Genomic DNA, 26868 nt, shown 5'->3' on the forward strand with positions numbered 1-26868 from the left:
GGGGGCACTCTGATGGGGCAATGATGTAAGGGGGCACTCTGATGGGGCAATGATATAAGGGGACACTCTGATGGGGCAATGATATAAGGGGATACTCTGAGGGGGCAATTGATGTAAGGGGGCACTCTGATGGGGCAATGATGTAAGAGGGCACTCTGATGAAGCAATGATGTAAGGGGACACTCTGATGGGGCAATGATGTAAGAGGACACTCTGAGGAGGCAAATGATGTGAAGGGGCACTCTGATAGGGGCACCTGATGTAAGGGGGGGCTATTGTAGGAACCGTGATATCAGGGGGAACTCTGATGAGGATTCTTGATGTAAGGGGGTATTCTGATGGGGACATTTGATATAAGGGAGCACTCTGACAAGGCAATTGATGTAATGGGGCACTCTGATAGGGTAACTAATGTGAGGGGCAATCTGATAGGGCAATTGATGTAAGGGGGCACTCTGATAGGGCAATGAGATAAGGGGGCACTCTGAGGAGGCAATTGATGTAAAGGGGCACTCTGATGGGGTCACCTTGATGTAAGGGGGGACTATCGTAGGAACCCTGATATCAGGGGGAACTCTGATGAGGATTCTTGATGTAAGGGGGTATTCTGATGGGGACACTGCTGGGGAAACTGATGTAAAGGGCACTTTGATAGGGTAACTTATGTAAGGGGGCACATTGATAGGGAAATTGATGCACGGGGGCACTCTGATAGGGTAATGATATAAGGGGGCACTCTGAGGAAGCAATTGATGCAAGGGGGCACTCTGATGGAGCAATTATATAAGGGGGCACTCTGAGGAAGCAATTGATGTAAGGGGGCACTCTGAGGAAGCAATTGATGTAAGGGGGCACTCTGAGAAAGCAATTGATGTAAGGGGGCACTCTGAGGAGGCATTTGATGTAAGGGGGCACTCTGAGGAGGCATTTGATGTAAGGGGGCACTCTGAGGAGGCATTTGATGTAAGGGGGCACTCTGATAGGGACACCTGATGTAAGGGGGTGGGGCTCTTGTAGGAACCCTCCAGGTCCAGGGGGAACTCTGGTGAGGATTCTTGATGTAAGGAGGGACTTTGATGGGACAACCTATATAAGGGGGCACTCTGATAGGGACACCTGATGTAGTTGGGGGTGGGGCTCTTGTAGGAACCCTCCAGGGGGAACTCTGGTGAGGATTCTTGATGTAAGGAGGGACTTTGATGGGACAACCTATATGAGGGCGCACAGGTTCTGCTTAATCATCCTAATCCAAAGACAGCCTTATACATCTCAGGGTTCACTTCCACGCCACCTCTCCACTCCCGGGTTGTGACGCGCCGAGCGTGCCAAGCCAACAAGGAATACTGGATTTCTGCACCTCCGTCACACTACTGACATTCTGCCCCCGGACTTCTTCTCCTGCACCCCCAGATCTGATCGGCTAGATCCAGCCCTGGATACAATCTGATCACTAGGGAGCAGACTGAGGACTTGTAGGTCCATTGATACGTATCTTCAACCAATCTCCGTTTAGAACTTACCAAAATCTTCGGCATTGTGTCCCCGGGGGGATGGATCTTCACCTGGATAGAGACACAAGAGGCAGAGACTGAGAGGTCGTTCCCCGGTACCCCAGTACCCTCCGAATTCCAGTCTATTGGATATGATAACCTATAGAGATCACACAGCTAGATGGGGGGGGGGGTCTCCTGACGTGACCCCTCTATGGCTGAAGAACACAACTGGGGAACCTCTGAAGTCCAATCCGTACCACAGAGACATCACCAGAGTTTGTGGTCTCCAGGTCAACAAGGAGTCACAGAACAACTTGGGGGGGGGGGGGTCCTTGTAGGTACTTTATTAAGCTGATTTCAGAATTTTAATATCACCCGTATTTGTTGAGTTATAAAATGTTTTGCTTTATTGATAGTCTGAAGCTCCTTATTGAGAATGTGCGGTAATATTAAGGCTTAGCCCCTTGCCAACCCACTCACAGTAAATCTACCGCGTGCGGGCAGCACAGCGACATACCAGGACATGCATTTGCAGACTAGGGTGCCCCCCCCCTGGGGTGAGCAGTGGTGCAATCACGCAACCGCTGTGTCCGGTGGACAGGGCTGGATTTAGGGAGGAGCTGGGGAGGGCTGTGCCCCCCCAGATTTTAGTCATGCTCCCCCAGGTGGGACAGGTCTGATGGGGGCAGTCCATGTAAGGGGGCACTGTAATGGGGACACCTGATGTAAGGGGCACTCTGATGGGGACACCTGATGTAAGGGGGCACTCTGATGGGGATAACTGATCATATGTAAGGGCACTAGGGCGGTAACAATTGATGTGCACTCTGATGGGGACCTTGATATAAGTGGGAACTCTGGTGGGGGCACTGATGTAAGGAGGCACTCTGATGGGGACCCTCATATACGGGGGCACTCTGTTGGGGACTATAGGTTAAGGGGGCACTCTCTTGGGGACCTTGATATAAGTGGGAACTCTGGTGGGGCACTGATGTAAGGGGGCACTCTGATGGGGACCATGATGTAAGGAGACACTCTGATAGGGACCCTGATATAAGGGGGCACTCTGTTGGGGACCCTAAGTTAAGGGGGCACTCTCTTGGGGACCTTGATATAAGTGGGAACTCTGGTGGGGGCACTGATGTAAGGGGGCACTCGGTTGGGAACTTTGATGTAAGGGGGCACTCTGATGGGAACATTGATGTAAGGGGGCACTCTGATTAGGACACTGATGTAAGAAGACACTCTGATGGGGACCCTGATATAAGGGGGCACTCTGATAGGGACCCTGAAATAAGGGGGAACTCTGATGGGGACCCTCATATAAGGGGGCACTCTGTTGGGGACCATAGGTTAAGGGGGCACTCTCTTGGGGACCTTGATATAAGTGGGAACTCTAGTGGGGGCACTGATGTAAGGGGGCTCTCAGTTGGGAACTTTGATGTAAGGGGGCAGTCTGATTAGGATACTGATGTAAAGGGACACTCTGATGGGAACACTGATATAAGGGGGCACTCTGTTGGGGACCCCAAGTTAACAGGGCACTCTCTTGGGGACCTTGATATAAGTGGTAATTCTGGTGGAGGCACTGATGCAAGGGGGCACTTTGATGTGGACACTGATATAAGGGGGCTCTCTGATGGGGACACTGATGTAAGGGGGCACTCTTTTGGGAAGTTTGATGTAAGGGGGCACTCTGATGTGAACAATGATGTAAGGGGGCACCCTGATGGGGACACTGATGCAAGGGGGCACTCTGATGGGAACACTGATGCAAGGGGGCACTGTGATGGGACACTGATGTAAGGGGGCACCCTGATGGGAACACTGATGTAAGGAGGCACTCTGATGGGGACACTGATGTAAGGGGGCACTCTGAGGGGAACACTAATATAAGGGGGCACTCTGATGGGGACACTGATGTAAGGGGGCACTCTGATGGGGACACTGATGCAAGGGGGCACTGTGATGGGACACTGATGTAAGGGGGCACCCTGATGGGAACACTGATGTAAGGAGGCACTCTGATGGGGACACTGATGTAAGGGGGCACTCTGAGGGGAACACTAATATAAGGGGGCACTCTGATGGGGACACTGATGTAAGGGGGCACTCTGAGGGGAACACGAATATAAGGGGGCACTCTGATGGGGACACTGATGTAAGGGGGCACTCTGATGGGGACACTGATGTAAGGGGGCACTCTCTTGGGAACTTTTGATGTAAGGGGGAACAGGTTCTGTTAAATCGCTTACCACCGCCCCACCAGTCACATGATGACCCTGTACTGTGTCCCCGACCACCGCCCCACCAGTCACATGATGACACTGTACTGTGTCCCCGACCACCGCCCCACCAGTCACATGATGACACTGTACTGTGTCCCCGACCACCGCCCCACCAGTCACATGATGACACTGTACTGTGTCCCCGACCACCGCCCCACCAGTCACATGATGACACTGTACTGTGTCCCCGACCACCGCCCCACCAGTCACATGATGACACTGTACTGTGTCCCCCGACCACCGCCCCACCAGTCACATGATGACACTGTACTGTGTCCCCCGACCACCGCCCCACCAGTCACATGATGACACTGTACTGTGTCCCCGACCACCCGCCCCACCAGTCACATGATGACACTGTACTGTGTCCCCGACCACCGCCCCACCAGTCACATGATGACACTGTACTGTGTCCCCGACCACCGCCCCACCAGTCTCATGACGACACTGTACTGTGTCCCCGACCACCGCCCCACCAGTCACATGATGACACTGTACTGTGTCCCCGACCACCGCCCCACCAGTCACATGACGACACTGTACTGTGTCCCCGACCACCGCCCCACCAGTCACATGACGACACTGTACTGTGTCCCCGACCACCGCCCCACCAGTCACATGATGACACTGTACTGTGTCCCTGACCACCGCCCCACCAGTCACACTGATTCGGGTTATTTTTTTACCGAGGAAAAGTAGCGGAATACATTTTGGCCTAAATTTATGAAGGAAGATCATTTGTTTGCAAAATTTTATAACAGAAACAAAGAAAAAAAATGTGTTTTTTTTTTTTTAAATTTCTGTATTTTTTCGTTAATATAATAAAAATAAATAAAACACCCAGCGGTGATTAAATACCATCAAAATACATTTCTATCTGTGTGAAAAAAAAAATGATGAAAATGTTATTTGGGTGAAGTGTTGCATGATCGTGCAATTGCCAGTTAACCACTTGACCCCCAAATCACATCCATGTGCGTGATTGGCTTCGAGTGGTCATACCGGGGTAATGGCTGCAGATTTTTTTTTTTCACCCAGTGATGCCATTTCACCTAAAAGCAATGCTGGTGGCTGATTAGCTGCTGGATTGCTTTTACGGGTTCCCCTCCTCCGCCCACCAGTGCTTCTCCGGCTCTTCTGTGCGATCGAAGAAGCAGATATTCGATGTGGAGGCAGCACCAGATGAACACACAGAGCCAGACGTGTGCCAGGACAGCATGTACAGGAAGCAGCTAAGGAGCTGGGGGGGGGAGGTTTACCCCCCTCTCTCAACCCCCCCACTCCTCACCCTTCTCTTATCTCCCACCCCCCTCTCTCAACCCCCCCCCAGCAACTCACTCTTTCACCCTCCCTCTCTTTCACCCCCCAATTTCCCTTCTCACCCCCCTCTCTGTCACCTCACCCTCCTCTTTCTCTCTCTCACCCCCACCCCCCTCTCTCCCACCCTCTGTCACCCCATCCCTCCTCCATCTCTCTCACCCTCACCCCCCTCACTCCCATTTCTCACCCCCTCTCTCTCACCCCCCTCTTTGTCACCCCCGCCCCCTCTCTCCCACCCTCCTCTCTCTCACCCCACCCTCCTCTCTCTTTCTCACCCCCATGTCTCACCTCCACCCCCCTCTCTGTCACCCCTCCTCTCTGTCACCCCCACCCTCCTCTCTCTCAACCCCACCTCACCCTCTCTTTCACCACCCCCCCTCTCTCACCCCTCCCTCACCCCCACCCTCCTCTCTCTGTCACCCCCACCCTCCTCTCTCTCCCCTCTCTCTCTCTCACCCCTCCCTCACCTCCCCCCTCCCCTCCGTCTCTCACCCCCCCCCCTCCTACTTTCTCATCTCTCCCATCTTTCTCCCTCATATTCCTATGTCTCCTTCCCCTCCTCCCTCTCCCCCTTCTGTCTTACGGGGAATTCACATTGAAACAGCGTATGATGGAGAAGTCCCTGTATGGTGGAGGGGTCCCTGTATAGTGGAGGGGTCCCTGTATGATGGAGGGGTCCCTGTATGATGGAGGGGTCTCTGTATGATGGAGAAGTCCCTGTATGGTGGAGGAGTCCCATGTATGGTGGAGGGGTCTCTGTATGATGGAGAAGTCCCTGTATGGTGGAGGGGTCCCTGTATGGTGGAGGGGTCCCTGTGTGATGGAGAAGCCCCTGTTTGGTGGAGGGATCCCTGTATGATAGAGCAGTCCCTGTATGATGGAGCAGTCCCTGTATGATGGAGAAGTCCCTGTACGGTGGAGGGGTCCCTGTATGATGGAGCAGTCCCTGTATGGTGGAGGGATCCCTGTATGATGGAAAAGTCCCTGTATGGTGGAGAAGTCCCTGTATGGTGGAGGGGTCCCTGTATGGTGAAGGGTCTCTGTATGATGGAAAAGTCCCTGTTTGATGGAGAAGTCCCTGTATAGTGGAAGGGTTCCTGTAGGGTGGAGGGGTCTCTGTATGATGGAAAAGTCCCTGTATGGTGAAGGGTCCCTGTATGGTGGAGGGGTTCCTGTATAACAGAGAAGTCCCTGTATAGTAGAGGGGTTCCTGTATGACAGAGATGTCCCATCTTCTGTGTCTACGTCTCTCCAGCATCCCCAGAATGATTGTCCTTGTCCCTCAGAAGGACAGTCTGGGGTTCCTGTATGTCATTGAACTCATGTCCCCCCTGAGCCCCCTCCGGCCCTCCATGGAGGTTGCAGAGGGTTGCAGGAAGTCCCCCGGGGACAGGCATCGGGTGATGACAACGGGAAGTCTCTGCTCACCATTCCAGCGACTCTCCCGTCCAAAGTCTCCGTGTGTATGAGGAGGTCAGCAGTGTGCACACCGGGGTCATTGTCCCTTCCACTGTGCCCTCCCGGGGACCTGACTTCTGCTACAACAGTCACAGGGACTGCATGGGATGTATACAGTATATACTAGGCATGCAGACGGCTTCTACAAACATTGGTGAAAGAATGGGTCGCTCTCAGGAGCTCAGTGACTCCAAGCGTGGTCCCGTGATAGGTGGCCACCTGGGCAATAAGTCCATCCGTGACATTTCCTGGCTACTAAATATTCCATGCTCAACTGTTAGTGGGATTATAACAAAGTGGAAGCCACTGGGAACAACAGCCACTCAGCCACCAAGTGGTAGGCCACGTCACATGACAGGGCGGGGTTAGCGCATGCTGAAGCGCACAGTGCGCAGAAGTCGCCAACTGTCTGCAGAGTCAATAGCTAAAGACCTCCAAACTTGGTGTGGCCTTCAGATGAGCCCAACAACAGTGCGTAGAGAACTTCATGGAATGGGTTTCCATGGCCGAGCAGCTGCATCCAAGCCTTCCATCACCAAGTGCAATGCAAAGCGTCGGATGCCGTGGTGTAAAGCACGCTGCCACTGGACTCTAGAGCAGAGGAGACGTGTTCTCTGGAGGGACCAATCACGCTTCTCTGTCTGACAATCCCATGGATGTGTCTGGGTTTGGTGGTGGCCAGGAGAACGGTACTTGCCTGACTGCATTGTGCCAAGTGTACAGTTTGGTGGAGGGGGGATTATGGTGTGGGGGTGTTCCTCAGGGGTTGGGTTGGCCCCCTAGTTCCAGTGAAGGGAACTCTTAAGGCGACATATTGGACAATTTCCTGCTCCCAACTTTGTGGGAGGAGTTTGGGGATGGCCCCTTCCTGTTCCAACATGACTGCCCACCAGTGCACAAAGCAAGGTCCATAAAGACATGGAGGAGCCAGTTTGGGGTGGAGGAACTTGACTGTCCTGCACAGAGTCCTGACCTCAACCCCATAGAACCCCTTTGGGATGAATTAGAGCGGAGACTGCGAGCCAGGCCTCCTCCCCCGACATCAGTGCCTGACCTGACAAATGTGCTTCTGGAAGAATGGTCCAACCTTCCCATAGACACCCTCCTAAACCTTGTGGACGGCCTTCCCAGAAGAGTTGAAGCTGTTATAGCTGCAAAGGGCGGGGCCAACTCAATATTGAACCCTACGGACTAAGACTGGGGGGCCATTAAAGGTCATGTGTGTGGAAAGGGCGGGGCCAACTCAATATTGAACCCTACGGACTAAGACTGGGGGGCAATTAAAGGTCATGTGTGTGGAAAGGGCGGGGCCAACTCAATATTGAACCCTACGGACTAAGACTGGGGGGCCATTAAAGGTCATGTGTGTGGAAAGGGCGGGGCCAACTCAATATTAAACCCTACGGACTAAGACTGGGGGGCCATTAAAGGTCATGTGTGTGGAAAGGGCGGGGCCAACTCAATATTAAACCCTACGGACTAAGGTCATGTGCTTGGAAATCCCTTCTCCCAGCTCAAGACCTATCCCTCCCCAAACCCCCCCCCCCCCCATCAAAAACCTCTTCCTCTCAAATTTCCCTCTGAACATACAGTAAATCCTCCACCCTCCCAGCACAAGTTCTCTCCATCCCCAAATCCCCCCTTCCAGCACAAATCCCCCCTAAATCCCTTCTCCTGGCACTAAGCCTCCCACCCAATTTTCTCCTCCTACCACAAATCCAACACAAATCCCCCCTCCAAATCCCTCTCTTACTACCCAAATCCCCCCTCCAAATCCCCCTCTCCCTCCCCAAGTCCCCCCTCCCAGCACAAATCCTCTTCCTCCCCAAATCCCCCCTCCCAGCACAAATCCTCTAGCTCCCCAAATCCCCCCTCCTAGCAGAAATCCTTTCCCTCCCCAAGTCGATCCTCTTCCTCACAAATGTTTCCTCTAAACATAAGTTCCCCCCCTTCAAATCCCCCCTCCTAACACAAATCCTCTCCCTCCCCAAATCCCCCCTCCTAACACAAATCCTCTCCCTCCCCAAATCCCCCCTCCTAACACAAATCCTCTCCCTCCCCAAATCCCCCCTCCTAACACAAATCCTCTCCCTCCCCAAATCCCCCCTCCTAACACAAGTCCTCTCCCTCCCCAAACCCCTCCTCCTAGCATAAATCTTCTTCTTCTCAAATTTCCTCCCTGAACATAAATCCCCCCCCTCCAAATCCCTATCTCCCAGCAAAAATCCCCCCTAAATCCCCTCTCCTGGCACTAAGCCTCCCGCCCAAATTTCCCCTCCTAGCAGAAATCCACCCCAAATCCCCCTTCCTAACACAAATCCACCCTCCTAGTACAATTTCCCACTCTAAAGCACCCCCATCTAGCACAACCCCCCCTAAATTCCCACTGCGCCCAGGGCAGCCGCCCCTCCTGCCCACCCCTTGTCCTGGCCCTGCATGGAGGAGATCTGTACTTGGGGGGGATATCTGGGAAATGGTGTCACCCCCCCCTTCTCCTATCTTGCTCGGAGAGGCATCCCCATCACATTAGGGAAGCCTGTTTTCTTCTTTCGGCTGACGCCGAGCATTGTGATGGATGTGGATGTACCGTCTGTTGTGGGACTTTTTCTTTTGCTAAAGGATTGAGAATAATGGTGTTTATGTGTTTATTTACTTTTCACTTTTTTTTGTGAATGAGTTCCCCCTAAGTGCCCCCTAAGTACCCCCTACCTATTCACATAGGGTGGTGGTGACCGGGTCCCGGCAATGACATCACCCAGGTCACCCCGCCCCTTTGTTTCATTCTGGGAAAAAGTAATTTATTATCCAGCGAGCAACAGGAGCAGATCGTGTTGGTGGTCCGCAGCCTCTCCCCCCTCCCCCTTCCTGACCAGCCCATGCTTTGCGTTACGGCACTGCGCTACTTTAACCCCTCCCCCTGGAGAGAATTTCCCCGCCTTCTTGACCAGGCCATTCTTTGCATTATGGCGCTGCGTTACTGTATCTGACAATTGCGCGGTCATGCAACGCTGCACCCAAATTAAATTTACGTCCTTTTTTTTCCCACGAATTGAGCTTTCTTTCGGTGGTATTTGATCACCTGTGCGGTTTAAATTTTTTGCGCTATAGGCAAAAAAAAGTGACAATTTTGACAAAAAAAAAACAATATTTGTATTTTGCTATTAAACACATCCAGTAAAAAAATCTAATTTTGTCATAAATTTCTGCTCCGTGTTTTCGCTAAAAAAAAAAAATCCCGATACGTGTAAATTAATTGGTTTACGTGACAGTTATAGCGTTTACAAATGGCGGGATAGAGACTGGGATTTTTTTTTTTTTAGAGGGACTGTGGTGGCAATTCTGACACTGGGGGGGAGCTGACTTGGTTATATAAAGATCTATATAGAGGAATCAGGACCTCCTTCCTCCTGCCGGTGACCCCTCTAGTGATAGGATCTATATAGAGGAATCAGGACCTCCTTCCTCCTGCCGGTGACCCCTCTAGTGATAGGATCTATATAGAGGAATCGGGACCTCCTTCCTCCTGCCGGTGACACCTCTAGTGATAGGATCTATATAGAGGAATCAGGACCTCCTTCCTCCCGCCGGTGACCCCTCTAGTGATAGGATCTATATAGAGGAATCAGGACCTCCTTCCTCCTGCCGGTGACCCCTCTAGTGATAGGATCTATATAGAGGAATCGGGACCTCCTTCCTCCTGCCGGTGACCCCTCTAGTGATAGGATCTATATAGAGGAATCAGGACCTCCTTCCTCCTGCCGGTGACCCCTCTAGTGATAGATCTATATAGAGGAATCAGGACCTCCTTCCTCCTGCCGGTGACCCCTCTAGTGATAGGATCTATATAGAGGAATCAGGACCTCCTTCCTCCCGCCGGTGACCCCTCTAGTGATAGATCTATATAGAGGAATCAGGACCTCCTTCCTCCTGCCGGTGACCCCTCTAGTGATAGATCTATATAGAGGAATCGGGACCTCCTTCCTCCTGCCGGTGACCCCTCTAGTGATAGGAACTATATAGAGGAATCGGGACCTCCTTCCTCCTGCCGGTGACCCCTCTAGTGATAGGATCTATATAGAGGAATCAGGACCTCCTTCCTCCTGCCGGTGACCCCTCTAGTGATAGGATCTATATAGAGGAATCAGGACCTCCTTCCTCCCGCCGGTGACCCCTCTAGTGATAGATCTATATAGAGGAATCAGGACCTCCTTCCTCCTGCCGGTGACCCCTCTAGTGATAGGATCTATATAGAGGAATCAGGACCTCCTTCCTCCCGCCGGTGACCCCTCTAGTGATAGATCTATATAGAGGAATCAGGACCTCCTTCCTCCTGCCGGTGACCCCTCTAGTGATAGGATCTATATAGAGGAATCAGGACCTCCTTCCTCCCGCCGGTGACCCCTCTAGTGATATAAAGATCTATATAGAGGAATCGGGACCTCCTTCCTCCTGCCGGTGACCCCTCTAGTGATAGGATCTATATAGAGGAATCAGGACCTCCTTCCTCCTGCCGGTGACCCCTCTAGTGATAGGATCTATATAGAGGAATCAGGACCTCCTTCCTCCCGCCGGTGACCCCTCTAGTGATAGATCTATATAGAGGAATCAGGACCTCCTTCCTCCTGCCGGTGACCCCTCTAGTGATAGGATCTATATAGAGGAATCAGGACCTCCTTCCTCCCGCCGGTGACCCCTCTAGTGATAGATCTATATAGAGGAATCAGGACCTCCTTCCTCCTGCCGGTGACCCCTCTAGTGATAGGATCTATATAGAGGAATCAGGACCTCCTTCCTCCCGCCGGTGACCCCTCTAGTGATATAAAGATCTATATAGAGGAATCGGGACCTCCTTCCTCCTGCCGGTGACCCCTCTAGTGATAGGATCTATATAGAGGAATCAGGACCTCCTTCCTCCTGCCGGTGACCCCTCTAGTGATATATAGATCTATATAGAGGAATCAGGACCTCCTTCCTCCTGCCGGTGACCCCTCTAGTGATAGGATCTATATAGAGGAATCAGGACCTCCTTCCTCCTGCCGGTGACCCCTCTAGTGATATAAAGATCTATATAGAGGAATCAGGGCCTCCTTCCTCCTGCCGGTGACCCCTCTAGTGATAGGATCTATATAGAGGAATCCGGACCTCCTTCCTCCTGCCGGTGACCCCTCTAGTGATAGGATCTATATAGAGGAATCCGGACCTCCTTCCTCCTGCCGGTGACCCCTCTAGTGATAGGATCTATATACAGGAATCGGGACCTCCTTCCTCCCGCCGGTGACCCCTCTAGTGATAGGATCTATATAGAGGAATCGGGACCTCCTTCCTCCCGCCGGTGACCCCTCTAGTGATAGGATCTATATAGAGGAATCGGGACCTCCTTCCTCCCGCCGGTGACCCCTCTAGTGATAGGATCTATATAGAGGAATCGGGACCTCCTTCCTCCCGCCGGTGACCCCTCTAGTGATATAAAGATCTATATAGAGGAATCGGGACCTCCTTCCTCCCGCCGGTGACCCTTCTAGTGATAGGATCTATATAGAGGAATCGGGACCTCCTTCCTCCCGCCGGTGACCCCTCTAGTGATAGGATCTATATAGAGGAATCAGGACCTCCTTCCTCCTGCCGGTGACCCCTCTAGTGATAGGATCTATATAGAGGAATCAGGACCTCCTTCCTCCTGCCGGTGACCCCTCTAGTGATATATAGATCTATATAGAGGAATCAGGACCTCCTTCCTCCTGCCGGTGACCCCTCTAGTGATAGGATCTATATAGAGGAATCAGGACCTCCTTCCTCCTTCCGGTGACCCCTCTAGTGATAGGATCTATATAGAGGAATCGGGACCTCCTTCCTCCTGCCGGTGACCCCTCTAGTGATAGGATCTATATAGAGGAATCGGGACCTCCTTCCTCCCGCCGGTGACCCCTCTAGTGATAGGATCTATATAGAGGAATCGGGACCTCCTTCCTCCCGCCGGTGACCCCTCTAGTGATAGGATCTATATACAGGAATCGGGACCTCCTTCCTCCCGCCGGTGACCCCTCTAGTGATAGGATCTATATAGAGGAATCGGGACCTCCTTCCTCCCGCCGGTGACCCCTCTAGTGATAGGATCTATATAGAGGAATCGGGACCTCCTTCCTCCCGCCGGTGACCCCTCTAGTGATAGGATCTATATAGAGGAATCGGGACCTCCTTCCTCCCGCCGGTGACCCCTCTAGTGATAGGATCTATATAGAGGAATCGGGACCTCCTTCCTCCCGCCGGTGACCCCTCTAGTGATATAAAGATCTATATAGAGGAATCGGGACCTCCTTCCTCCCGCCGGTGACCCCTCTAGTGATAGGATCTATATAGAGGAATCGGGACCTCCTTCCTCCCGCCGGTGACCCCTCTAGTGATAGGATCTATATAGAGGAATCGGGACCTCCTTCCTCCCGCCGGTGACCCTTCTAGTGATAGGATCTATATAGAGGAATCGGGACCTCCTTTCTCCCGCCGGTGACCCCTCTAGTGATAGGATCTATATAGAGGAATCAGGACCTCCTTCCTCCTGCCGGTGACCCCTCTAGTGATAAGATCTATATAGAGGAATCCGGACCTCCTTCCTCCCGCCGGTGACCCTTCTAGTGATAGGATCTATATAGAGGAATCGGGATCTCCTTCCTCCCGCCGGTGACCCCTCTAGTGATAGGATCTATATAGAGGAATCGGGACCTCCTTCCTCCCGCCGGTGACCCCTCTAGTGATAGGATCTATATAGAGGAATCCGGACCTCCTTCCTCCCGCCGGTGACCCCTCTAGTGATAGGATCTATATAGAGGAATCAGGACCTCCTTCCTCCTGCCGGTGACCCCTCTAGTGATATAAAGATCTATATAGAGGAATCAGGACCTCCTTCCTCCTGCCGGTGACCCCTCTAGTGATATAAAGATCTATATAGAAGAATCAGGACCTCCTTCCTCCTGCCGGTGACCCCTCTAGTGATAAGATCTATATAGAGGAATCCGGACCTCCTTCCTCCCGCCGGTGACCCTTCTAGTGATAGGATCTATATAGAGGAATCGGGATCTCCTTCCTCCCGCCGGTGACCCCTCTAGTGATAGGATCTATATAGAGGAATCAGGACCTCCTTCCTCCTGCCGGTGACCCCTCTAGTGATAGGATCTATATAGAGGAATCCGGACCTCCTTCCTCCCGCCGGTGACCCTTCTAGTGATAGGATCTATATAGAGGAATCGGGACCTCCTTTCTCCCGCCGGTGACCCCTCTAGTGATAGGATCTATATAGAGGAATCAGGACCTCCTTCCTCCTGCCGGTGACCCCTCTAGTGATAAGATCTATATAGAGGAATCAGGACCTCCTTCCTCCTGCCGGTGACCCCTCTAGTGATAGATCTATATGGAGGAATCAGGACCTCCTTCCTCCTCTAGGTTAGGTCCTAGCTTGCAATAATTTCCTATGTGATCATTATATAGAATCATATCGATCGATTTGCTCAAATCATGGCAGACAATGTTCACAGCACCACTCTGGTCCAAAACAGGGGAGACAGAGTAAAAAACTGAATCAGTTTATCCCACATGATCCCCCCTCATTGAAGCCGTGCTGCTTTGGGTCCATCAAGCTGTATCTTTTTAAATGATCATTCATCTTTCTTTTGTAGCGCCCTCGAGGTAGATAGTATTTTTAGGATTACATAGAGGCTTGTTAGAAGCATGGGATGAGTCAGCCTGGGAGTGAGGCAGTGAGGTCACTACAGGCCAGTCTGGGAGGCTCTACAGGTCAGGCCTTCTGGAGCCCTCCCACCCTTCTAGAAACTACTGGAACTTTCTAGAAGAATGGCGGAAGAGGGGAGGAGGCCTGGATTTGCATGTTTAGGGGGACCTGGCCAATCCCCAGGGCAGGAGGCCTGGCAAGCTGACTAAGACGACCCTTAAATGTGAGAGAGCCTGAACAGCAGGGGGAGCTGGAGTGGAAGATGGACTGAAGGAAGGTGCTGGAGCCTGGAGTCTGGGAGGGGGCCAGTCAATCAATCATATCAAGACACCAAGGATGCCATCAAACCTGACTGGAGGTTGCCCAGGTGTCCCATGATGACATGGTGAGCCAATGAAAGTAATGAGGTATATCTGGGGGTCACCGAGAGTGCTGAATGAGGGGAGGGGTTAGGAATGATGGGAGGGGCCATATTATTGACATAAGTAGCTTTTTAACCCAAATTTCTATCATTACTCGTCCTTTCTGAGCCAAGAACATCAAAACAACGAGGCCTCTCCCTTGGAAAGTATCTGAGATCTCCTGGCAGAGCTACATGTGACCTCTCTGTAATATTTCTGTGTTATCACATTCACCAGCATTGATTTCACCCCTCCGGAGGATTTTATATACATTTCTATACACATTCACATTGTTGGCCTAAAATGACTCAAAGAGGAACTCCACCCCCAACCCCAACCCCCCCCCCCCCCCAGCCAGTCTTCCTTTCTTTTCCTCCATCCATCCATCCTCTCATTCTTCCTTCCTTTTCTCCTATCTATCTATCCATCCATCCCTCCATCCATGCTCTCATTCTTCCTTCCTTCCTGTTCTATCTATCCATCCATCCATCCATCCTCTTATTCACCCTTCCTTCTTCTTTCCTCCATCCATCCATCCATCCATCCATCCATCCTCTTATTCACCTTTCCTTTCCTTTATCTATCCTCTCATCCATCCTTTCCTTCCACTCTTCTCTTCCCTTCCATCCATTCATTCATCTGTTCACCTTTCCTTCCTTCTTTTCATCTGTCCTCCCACCCTCCCATCCATCCTCCTGTGCCTTCCTTCCTTCCTTCCGATTCTCCCTCTCATCCTTCCTTCCCTTCGATACATCTATTCTTCCTTTCATCCTTCCTTCTTCTCTTCCATACAGGTATCCTTCCTTCCTTCCTTCCTTCCTTGTATTCATCCTCCCATCTACTGCATCCATCCATCCATCCATCCATCTTTCCTTCCTTCTTTTCTTTCCATCTATCTATTCATCCATCTCCATTTTCTTGAATGCATCCATCCATCCATCCCTCGTCCTGTGCCTGCCTTCCTTCCTCCTCTCATTCTTCCTTTCCTTCCACCCTTCTCTTCCCTTCCATACATTTATCCTTCCTTCCATCCATTCACCTTTCTTTCCTTCTTTCCATCTATCCATCCTCCCATCCATCCTCCCTTTTCTTCAATGCATCCTCTCATCCATCCATCCTCCTGTGCCTTCCTTCCTTCCATACATTTATCCTTCTTTCCTTCCCTTTATTCATCCTCCCATCTATCCATCTGTCCATCTTTCCTTCCTCCTTTTCTTTCCATCCATCCTCCTGTCCCTTCCTTCCTTGTATTCATCCTCCCATCTACTGTATCCATCCATCCATCCATCCATCTTTCCTTCCTTCTTTTCTTTCCATCTATCTATTCATCCATCTCCCTTTTCTTGAATGCATCCATCCATTCATCCATCCATTGTCCTGTGCCTGCCTTCCTTCCTTCCTCCTCTCATTCCTTTCCTTCCACCCTTCTCTTCCCTTCCATACATTCATCATTCATCCGTTCACCTTTCTTTCCTTATTTCCATCTATCCATCCATCCTCTCATCCATTCATCCTCCTGTGCCTTCCTTCCTTCCATACATTTATCTTTCTTTCCTCCCATCTATCCATCTGTCTATCTTTCCTTCCTCCTTTTCTTTCCATCCATCCATCCTCCTGTCCCTTCCTTCCTTGTATTCATCCTCCCATCTACTGTATCCATCCATCCATCCATCCATCCATCCATCCGTTCATCTTTCCTTCCTTCTTTTCTTTCCACCCATCCATCCTCTCATCCATCCTCCCTTTTCTTCAATCCATCCATCCATCCATCCATCTGTTCATCTTTCCTTCCTTCTTTTCTTTCCATCCCTCCATTCTCCCATCCATCCTCCCTTTTCTTCAATGCATCCTTCCATCCATCCATCCATCCATCCTCCTGTGCCTTCCTTCCTTCCTATCCACCCTCTCATCCATTCTTCCTTCCTTCCTTTTATTCATCCTCCCATCTACTGTATCCATCTATCAATCCATCCATCCATCCATCTTTCCTTCCTTGTTTTCTATCTATCTATCCATCCATCCATCCTCTCTTTTCTTCAATGAATCCATCCATCCATCCTCCTGTTCTTTCTTTCTTTCTTTCTTTCTTTCTTTCTTTCTTTCTTTCTTTCTTTCTTTCTTTCTTTCTTTCTTTCTTTCCTTCCTTCCTTCCTTCCTTCTTCCCTTCCATACAGGTATCCTTCCTTCCTTTCATTTATTCATCCTCCCATCTACTGTATCCATCCATCCATCTGTTCATCTTTCCATCCTCCCTTTTCTTCAATGCATCCTTCCATTCTCCTGTGCCTTCCTTCCTTCCTCTATCTCTCACACCTATACCCCAAGGTCCATGGAGACACCCCCCATCAGAGCCCCGTCCACTTACAGTTAGTCCTGAGAGCTGTCGTCTGGAGCTGGACACAGACCGGCACCGGTCCCGGTTCTGTTCAATACTACTTATAGGAGAGAGTCTGATATTCCATCAGTACCTCCCAATCCACCATCCAGTCTAGGCAGGTAGTCTCATTTCCCAGGCAGCACCCTTAGGTTGTAGATCTGGTTTCTTCCACCGGCACCCTTAGGTTGTAGATCTGGTTTCTTCCACTAGCACCCTTAGGCGGTAGATCTGGTTTCTTCCACTGGCACCCTTAGGTGGTAGATCTGGTTTCTTCCACTAGCACCCTTAGGCGGTAGATCTGGTTTCTTCCACTGGCACCCTTAGGTGGTAGATCTGGTTTCTTCCACCAGCACCCTTAGGTGGTAGATCTGGTTTCTTCCACTGGCACCCTTAGGCGGTAGATCTGGTTTCTTCCACCGGCACCCTTAGGCGGTAGATCTGGTTTCTTCCACCAGCACCCTTAGGTAGTAGGTCTGGTTTCTTCCACCAGCACCCTTAGGCTGTAGACCTGGTTTCTTCCACCAGCACCCTTAGGCGGTAGATCTGGTTTCTTCCACCAGCACCCTTAGGTAGTAGGTCTGGTTTCTTCCACCAGCACCCTTAGGTAGTAGGTCTGGTTTCTTCCACCAGCACCCTTAGGCTGTAGACCTGGTTTCTTCCACCAGCACCCTTAGGTGGTAGATCTGGTTTCTTCCACTAGCACCCTTAGGTAGTAGATCTGGTTTCTTCCACCAGCACCCTTAGGCTGTAGACCTGGTTTCTTCCACCAGCACCCTTAGGCTGTAGACCTGGTTTCTTCCACCAGCACCCTTAGGTAGTAGGTCTGGTTTCTTCCACCAGCACCCTTAGGCTGTAGACCTGGTTTCTTCCACCAGCACCCTTAGGTGGTAGATCTGGTTTCTTCCACTAGCACCCTTAGGTAGTAGATCTGGTTTCTTCCACCAGCACCCTTAGGTAGTAGATCTGGTTTCTTCCACCAGCACCCTTAGGCTGTAGACCTGGTTTCTTCCACCAGCACCCTTAGGCGGTAGATCTGGTTTCTTGCACCAGCACCCTTAGGTAGTAGGTCTGGTTTCTTCCACCAGCACCCTTAGGCTGTAGACCTGGTTTCTTCCACCAGCACCCTTAGGCGGTAGATCTGGTTTCTTCCACTAGCACCCTTAGGCAGTAGATCTGGTTTCTTCCACCAGCACCCTTAGGCGGTAGATCTGGTTTCTTCCACTAGCACCCTTAGGCAGTAGATCTGGTTTCTTCCACCAGCACCCTTAGGTGGTAGATCTGGTTTCTTCCACCGGCACCCTTAGGTAGTAGGTCTGGTTTCTTCCACCGGCACCCTTAGGTAGTAGGTCTGGTTTCTTCCACCGGCACCCTTAGGCAGTAGATCTGGTTTCTTCCACCAGCACAGTTGTGGAGATGGTTGGCTCTTCTCTTTAGGACATGTTCAGTAATAAATGTTCTCTGTATGTTTAGCTATTTTATCCAGCTGCTGATAGGACACACCTAAGCCACGGACAGAAGGGGCCCCACATTATGGCCACTTGCCAGGACACTCGCCCTGAAACATTCCTGAAACATCAAAATGCATCCAAGTATCAGCTTCCAGGCACGGCCCCGAGGGCCACACGGACAGGGATCGACTGGAAAAAGAAATATTCACAGAGAAACTCGCCTCTGGATCCATTGTTGTCAAATATTTGACTTGACTTTGAACTGGACACATTGGATGCCATGCAGTGGATTATCTGTGCTCTCGGTTTTTTCTGTATTTTTTTTGGACCTGCTCCCCGGCCTACATGTTTCTATTGTTCTACTGATGTTAAAGAATGAATAAAAATACTTGAACAAAAAAAATTCATAACTCTGAACTCTAACAATCTTAGGCCTCCTTCCTACAGAGATAAAATGGGGCTCTTGTCTGGTGGACCTATCCTTTGCCAAGTGCCCCGTAAATGAAGAGCCAGGGCTACCCAACATGGACACATTTTGAAGACTGCAGCAGCCATCTGTGTTTCTTTATTTTTGGTTTCTTCTGGGTCTTGCCCGCGGCGCAGAGTTTTCATTGTTATCAGATGAGTCAGGTGCAGTATACTGAGCCAAGCAACCCGCGGGAGACTTTGGTGGGCAACACAGTGCCTATTTATTGTATTACCACCCCGGCTCCCCTCTTTCACCTTGAGAGTGGTACGACCAGGGATTTTTTTTCAGCGGGAACGCAGTTCTGGTACCTCCAGCACTGAATGTATATAATTGCAAAGGGTGCCGGAGGATCTATTGGTGATGGCTGCTGGGGGATCTATGGTTGCTGCAGAGGATCTACACTCACCGGCCACTTTATTAGGTCCACCTGTTCAATTTCTTGGTAACACAAATCGCTAATCAGCCAATCGCAAGGCATCAACAATAAATAGGTGGACCTCCTGCTCTGTAGCTCCCTTGTCTCCTCCTCCCATGCTGGTCTCCAGGACTTCTCCAGAGCTTCCCCCATCCTCTGGAACTCTCTACCCCAATTTATCAGGCTATCGCCTACTCTGCTCACTTTTAGGCGATCTCTGAAAACCGGTCTCTTCAGGGAAGCCTATCCCGCCCTCAGCTAATAATGGAATCTTCTACTCCTCCTACCAGTCCACCCCCCACAGTTACTACCTTTTGTACCACTAGCCCCTCCCTCCTAGATTGTAAGCTCCCAGGATCAGCCCCTCCCTCTTAGATTGTAAGCTCCCAGGATCAGCCCCTCCCTCTTAGATTGTAAGCTCCCAGGATCAGCCCCTCCCTCTTAGATTGTAAACTCCCAGGATCAGGCCCTCCCTCTTAGATTGTAAGCTCCCAGGATCAGCCCCTCCCTCTTAGATTGTAAGCTCCCAGGATCAGGCCCTCCCTCTTAGATTGTAAGTTCCCGGGATCAGCCCCTCCCTCTTAGATTGTCAGCTCCCAGGATCAGGCCCTCCCTCTTAGATTGTAAGTTCCTGGGATCAGCCCCTCCCTCTTAGATTGTAAGCTCCCAAGATCAGCCCCTCCCTCTTAGATTGTAAGCTCCCAGGATCAGGGCCTCCCTCTTAGATTGTAAGCTCCCAGGATCAGCCCCTCCCTCTTAGATTGTAAGCTCCCAGGATCAGGCCCTCCCTCTTAGATTGTAAGCTCCCAGGATCAGCCCCTCCCTCTTAGATTGTAAGCTCCCAGGATCAGGCCCTCCCTCTTAGATTGTCAGCTCCCAGGATCAGGCCCTCCCTCTTAGAGTGTAAGCTCCCAGGATCAGGCCCCTCCCTCTTAGATTGTAAGCTCCCAGGATCAGCCCCTCCCTCCTAGATTGTAAGCTCCCAGGATCAGGGCCTCCTATCCCTCTTGTATTGAACTGTATTGTTGCTGTATTGTCTCCCTGTATATTGTAAAGTGCTGAGCAAACTGTTGGCGCCATAAATCCTGTATAATAATAATAATAATCTTAGAACATGTGACGTAGGAGACTCGGGGTGAGACTAGTCCTTGGCTCCGGGCGTTTCATGGAATCAAGTTCCGATTTATTCAGAATGGAGGAGATCTACACTCACAGGCCACTTTATTAGGTCCACCTATTCAGTTTCTTGGTAACATAGTTACATAGTTAGTATGGCTGAAAAAAGACAAAAGTCCATCCAGTTCAACACAAATTGCTATTCGGCCAATCGCAAGGCAGCAACTCAATGCATTTAGGCATCTAGATGTGGTGTAGACGACTTGCTGAAGTTCAAACCGAGCATCAGCATGGGGAAGAAAGGGGATTTAAGTGACTTTGAACGTGGCATGGTTGTTGGTGCCAGACGGGCTGGTCTGAGTATTTCAAAAACTGCTGATCTCCTGGGATTTTCACGCACAACCATCTCTAGAGATTACAGAGAATGGTTCAAAAAAGAGAAAATATCCAGTGAGTGGCAGTTGTGTGGAGGAAAATGCCTTGTTGAGGTCAGAGGAGAATGGGAAGACTGGTTCCAGATGATAGAAAGGCAACAGGAACTCCAATAACCCCTTGTTACACCCAAGGTATGCAGAACACCATCTCTGAACGCACAACACGTCCAACCTTGAAGCAGCAGAAGACCACACCGGGTGCCACTCCTGTCAGCTAAGAACAGGAAACGGAGGCTACAATTCGCATGGGATCACCAACATTGGACAATAGAAGATTGGAAGAACGTTGCCGGGTCTGATGAGTCTGGATTTCAGCTGCAACATTCAGATGGTAGGGTCAGAATTTGGCGTAAGCAACATGAAAGCATGGATCCATTCTGCCTTGTATCAATGGTTCAGGCTGGTGGTGGTGGTGCCATGGTGTGGTGGATCCATCCTGTCTTGTATCAACAGTTCAGGCTGGTGGTGGTGTCATGGTGTGGGGGATCCATCCTGCCTTGTATCAATGGTTCAGGCTGGTGGTGGTGGTGTCATGGTGTGGGGGATCCATCCTGCCTTGTATCAATGGTTCAGGATGATCGTGGTGGTGTCATGGTGTGGTGGATCCATGCTGCCTTGTATTGACGGTCCAGGCTGGTGGTGGTGGTGTCATGGTGTGGGTCAGATTATAGTACCAATTGAGCATCAATTAAATGCCACGGCCTACCTGAGTATTGTTGCTGACCATGTCCATCCCTTTATGACTCCAGTGTCCCCATCTTCTGATGGCTCCTTCCAGCAGGATAATGCTCCATGTCACAAAGCTCCAATCATCCCCAACTGGTTTCTGGAACATGACAATGAGGTCACTGGACTCCAATGGCCTCCACAGTCACCAGATCTCCATCCAATAGAGCACCTTTGGGATGTGGTGGAACGGGAGATTCGCATCCTGGATGTGCAGCCGACAAATCTGCAGCAAGTGCGTGATGCCATCATGTCCATGTGGACCAAAATCTCTGAGGAACGTTTCCAACACCTTGTTGACTCTATGCCACGAAGAATGAAGGCAAAACGGGGTCCAACCCGGGACTAGCAAGGTGGACCTCATAAAGTGGCCGGTGAGTGTATTTTTGCCAGGGGATCTATTGCTGCTGGGTGGTGGGTCTTATGTTTCTGTGGAGGTCTATTGCTGCTGGGGGTGGGTCTTATGTTTCTGGGGAGGGCTATTGCTGCTGCTGGTGGTGGGTCTTATGTTTCTAGGGAAGTCTATTGCTGCTGGGGGTGGATCTTATGTTTCTGGGGAGGGCTATTGCTGCTGCTGGGGTTGGGTCTTATGTTTCTGGGGAGGTCTATTGCTGCTGGGGGTGGGTCTTATGTTTCTGGGGAGGGCTATTGCTGCTGCTGGGGTTGGGTCTTATGTTTCTGGGGAGGTCTATTGCTGCTGGGGGTGGGTCTTATGTTTCTGGGGAGGTCTATTGCTGCTTGGGGTTTGTCTTATGTTTCTGGGGAGGTCTATTGCTGCTGGGGGTGGCTCTTATGTTGCTGGGAGGGTCAGTCATTGCTGGGAGAGATCTACTGTTGGCGTCTATTGTTGCTGGTTCATGGGAGTCTATTGTTCCTGGGGTGGATCTATTGTTGCCAGCTACAGGGGATCTATTTTACTGCCTTTCTTGATATCAGTAGCAAATTTCATACAAATTTTTAGCTCCACAAAATGGTATTTGGTTCTGTATTCCCTAAAGGGAGCTGCACTGGGAGGGGGATAGGGAGTGTAACCAAGGAACGGAGCTCAGAGGTGAGAAGGGAGTGGAACCAAGGAACGGAGCTCAGAGGTGAGAAGGAAGTGGAACCAAGGAACAGAGCTCAGAGGTGAGCAGGGAGTGGAACCAAGGAACGGAGCTCAGAGGTGAGCAGGGAGTGGAACCAAGGAACGGAGCTCAGAGGTGAGAAGGGAGTGGAACCAAGGAACGGAGCTCAGAGGTGAGAAGAGAGCGGAACCAAGGAACGGAGCTCAGAGGTGAGAAGAGAGCGGAACCAAGGAAAGGAGCTCAGAGGTGAGCAGGGAGTGGAACCAAGGAACAGAGCTCAGAGGTGAGAAGAGAGCGGAACCAAGGAACGGAGCTCAGAGGTGAGAAGAGAGCGGAACCAAGGAACGGAGCTCAGAGGTGAGAAGAGAGCGGAACCAAGGAACGGAGCTCAGAGGTGAGAAGAGAGCGGAACCAAGGAACGGTGCTCAGAGGTGAGTGGAACCAAGGAACGGTGCTCAGAGGTGAGAGGGGAGTGGAATCAAGGAAAGGAGCTCAGAGCTGAGAAGAGAGCGGAACCAAGGAACGGAGCTCAGAGGTGAGAAGAGAGCGGAACCAAGGAAAGGAGCTCAGAGGTGAGAAGGGAGTGGAACCAAGGAACAGAGCTCAGAGGTGAGAAGAGAGCGGAACCAAGGAACGGAGCTCAGAGGTGAGAAGAGAGCGGAACCAAGGAACGGAGCTCAGAGGTGAGAAGAGAGCGGAACCAAGGAACGGTGCTCAGAGGTGAGTGGAACCAAGGAACGGAGCTCAGAGGTGAGAAGGGAGTGGAACCAAGGAACTGAGCTCAGAGGTGAGCAGGGAATGGAACCAAGGAACGGAGCTCAGAGGTGAGGAGGGAGTGGAACCAAGGAACGGAGCTCAGAGGTGAGAAGAGAACGGAACCAAGGAACGGAGCTCAGAGGTGAGAAGAGAGCGGAACCAAGGAACGGTGCTCAGAGGTGAGTGGAACCAAGGAACGGAGCTCAGAGGTGAGAAGGGAGTGGAACCAAGGAACTGAGCTCAGAGGTGAGCAGGGAATGGAACCAAGGAACGGAGCTCAGAGGTGAGGAGGGAGTGGAACCAGAGAACGGAGCTCAGAGGTGAGAAGGGAGTGGAACCAAGGAACGGAGCTCAGAGGTGAGAAGGGAGTGGAACCAAGGAACGGAACTCAGAGGTGAGAAGAGAGCGGAACCAAGGAAAGGAGCTCAGAGGTGAGAAGAGAGCGGAACCAAGGAAAGGAGCTCAGAGGTGAGAAGGGAGTGGAACCAAGGAACGGAGCTCAGAGGTGAGAATGGAGTGAAACCAAGGAACGGAGCTCAGAGGTGAGAATGGAGTGAAACCAAGGAACAGAGCTCAGAGGTGAGAAGGGAGTGGAACCAAGGAACGGAGCTCAGAGGTGAGAAGAGAGCAGAACCAAGGAACGGAGCTCAGAGGTGAGAAGAGAGCAGAACCAAGGAAAGGAGCTCAGAGGTGAGAAGGGAGTGGAACCAAGGAACAGAGCTCAGAGGTGAGAAGAGAGCGGAACCAAGGAACGGAGCTCAGAGGTGAGAAGAGAGCGGAACCAAGGAACGGTGCTCAGAGGTGAGTGGAACCAAGGAACGGTGCTCAGAGGTGAGAGGGGAGTGGAATCAAGGAAAGGAGCTCAGAGGTGAGAAGGGAGTGGAACCAAGGAACTGAGCTCAGAGGTGAGCAGGGAGTGGAACCAAGGAACGGAGCTCAGAGGTGAGAAGGGAGTGGAACCAGAGAACGGAGCTCAGAGGTGAGAAGGGAGTGGAATCAAGGAAAGGAGCTCAGAGGTGAGCAGGGAGTGGAACCAAGGAACGGAGCTTAGAGGTGAGAAGGAAGTGAAACCAAGGAAAGGAGCTCAGAGGTGAGAAGGGAGTGGAACCAAGGAAAGGAGCTCAGAGGTGAGATGGGAGTGGAACCAAGGCACGGAGCTCAGAGGTGAGCAGGGAGTGGAACCAAGGAACGGAGCTCAGAGGTGAGCAGGGGTGGACACACAGGGCGACTTGATAGCAGCGAGTTCCTGGACCTATTCTCTGAGAAAAGAAGCTCTGGGTGTGTTCCTGTATAGAACATCCCCCAACCACATGGGAGTTAAAGGTTTCATCCACCAAATACTGTATCTGGACAATCTGCTGGCAAAGCCATCCGGAACGCAGCAGAGGCTGGTTAGAGACTTTAATATTTAGATTTCGGAGGAAACCTCCAGAATGTTCTCTGGACATACGAATGAGAGAATCGGCCGGGGTTCAGGTCACGGATAGTTTCACCTGAAGTTTGCAGAACTTCAAAGTCTTTGGGGGCGAGGAGCGAATGTTGCTCATTTGTTGGGCTATTTGGCTAACAACCATTTAACTTCCGGAAGGTTTTACCCCCTTTCAGGCTTTTTTTTTTATTGCTATTCAGCACTGCGCTACTTTAACTGACAATTGTGCGGTCATGCAGCACTGTACCCAAAATTAAATTTATATCATTTTTTTTCGTATATAATAGGAGCTTTCTTTGGCGGTATTTGATCACCACTAGGGTTTTTATTTTGTATTATATAAAAAAAAAGACCAAAAAAACCCCAAAAAATATTTTCTAATTTCGGCTATAAAACGTATCCAATAAAATCAAAATTCTTCATAAATTTAGGCCAAACCTGCTACATTCCCTACCAAAAACCATGGGATTTACCTGAAAATTGATCAATCCTGATGTAGTCAGACAATCTCATTTCTTGAGGCCCTAAAATGTCAGGACGGTACAAATCCCCCCAAATGTCAGGACGGTACAGATCCCCCCAAATGTCAGGATGGTACAAATCCCACCAAATGTCAGGACGGTACAAATCCCCCCAAATGTCAGGACAATAAAAATCCCCCCAAATGTCAGGACGGTACAAATCCCCCAAATGTCAGGACAGTACAAATACCCCCCCCTTATGTCAGGACAGTACAAATACCCCCCCAAATGTCAGGACGGTACAAATCCCCCCAAATGTCAGGACGGTACAAATCCCCCCAAATGTCAGGACAGTACAAATACCCCCCCCCCCTTATGTCAGGACAGTACAAATACCCCCCCAAATGTCAGGACGGTACAAATCCCCCCAAATGTCAGGACGGTACAAATACCCCCAAATGTCAGGACGGTACAAATCCCCCAAATGTCAGGACAGTACAAATACCCCCCCCTTATGTCAGGACAGTACAAATACCCCCCCAAATGTCAGGACGGTACAAATCCCCCCAAATGTCAGGACGGTACAAATCCCCCCAAATGTCAGGACAGTACAAATCCCCCCAAATGTCAGGACAGTACAAATCCCCCCAAATGTCAGGACAGGACAAATCCCCCCAAATGTCAGGACAGTACAAATACCCCCCCCCCCCCCCAAATGCCAGGACGGTACAAATCTCCCCAAATGTCAGGACAGTACAAATGTCCCCAAATGTCAGGACGGTACAGATATCCCCCAAATGTCAGGACAGTATAAATCCCCCCCAAATGTCAGGACAGTACAAATCCCCCAAATGTCAGGACGGTACAAATCCCCCCAAATGTCAGGATAGTACAAATCCCCCCAAATGTCAGGAGAGGACAAATCCCCCCAAATGTCAGGACAGTACAAATCCCCCCAAATGTCAGGACAATACAAATCCCCCCAAATGTCAGGATGGTACAAATACTCCTCAAATGTCAGGACAGTACCAATAACCCCCCAAATGTCAGGATGGTACAAATCCCCCCAAATGACCCCTTTTTGGAGAGTAGACAGTCTGAAGTGTTTAGTAAGAGGCGTGGCGAGTTTTTAAAGATGTAATTTTTTTTACAAATGTTTGGAAAGTTAAGATATTAAATATATTTTTTTCAAAATCCTGTCACCAGTGCAGTGTCATCGTATGTCGGGGGGGGGGGGGGGGGGGGGCGGGGTGGTGATCAGGGACACTGACTGGTGACAGTGTGTAAAAAACAAAAAATTAGTTAAATACATTTTATTCAATTTTTAAACTTTTTTATATATTTTTTCTTCCACTTTCATAGATTAGCTCAGACTGCCACCTGCTGGACATTCTGCAAACTGCGTAGAGATAATCTGCGCCCATTTCCCTCCATGTGAGCGCACAACCTCATTGTTCTTCCAGGAACGTCGTGTACACGGATTCCGCGCTCAC

General features: G+C 50.8%; 1 protein-coding gene across 1 annotated transcript in view; it reads right to left on the reverse strand.

Annotated features, from left to right (window-relative positions):
• Positions 1 to 18519, reverse strand: part of LOC149430675 (uncharacterized) — a 58840-nt gene extending 40321 nt beyond the window's left edge. The window contains exons 1-2 of the mRNA XM_089666115.1: positions 17046 to 18519; positions 1521 to 1562 (exon numbers count right to left, since the gene is read on the reverse strand). Of these exons, the coding sequence (XP_089522241.1) occupies positions 1521 to 1535 (15 nt within the window). The 5' untranslated portion in view covers positions 1536 to 1562; positions 17046 to 18519. The remainder of the gene's footprint in view (positions 1 to 1520; positions 1563 to 17045) is intronic.
• Between the last annotated feature and the right edge of the window lie 8349 nt (positions 18520 to 26868).

Source organism: Staurois parvus, unplaced genomic scaffold (genome assembly GCF_062004578.1).
Source record: "Staurois parvus isolate SC_StPar_1 unplaced genomic scaffold, SC_StPar_1.0 ptg002535l, whole genome shotgun sequence".
NCBI lineage: Eukaryota > Metazoa > Chordata > Amphibia > Anura > Ranidae > Staurois > Staurois parvus.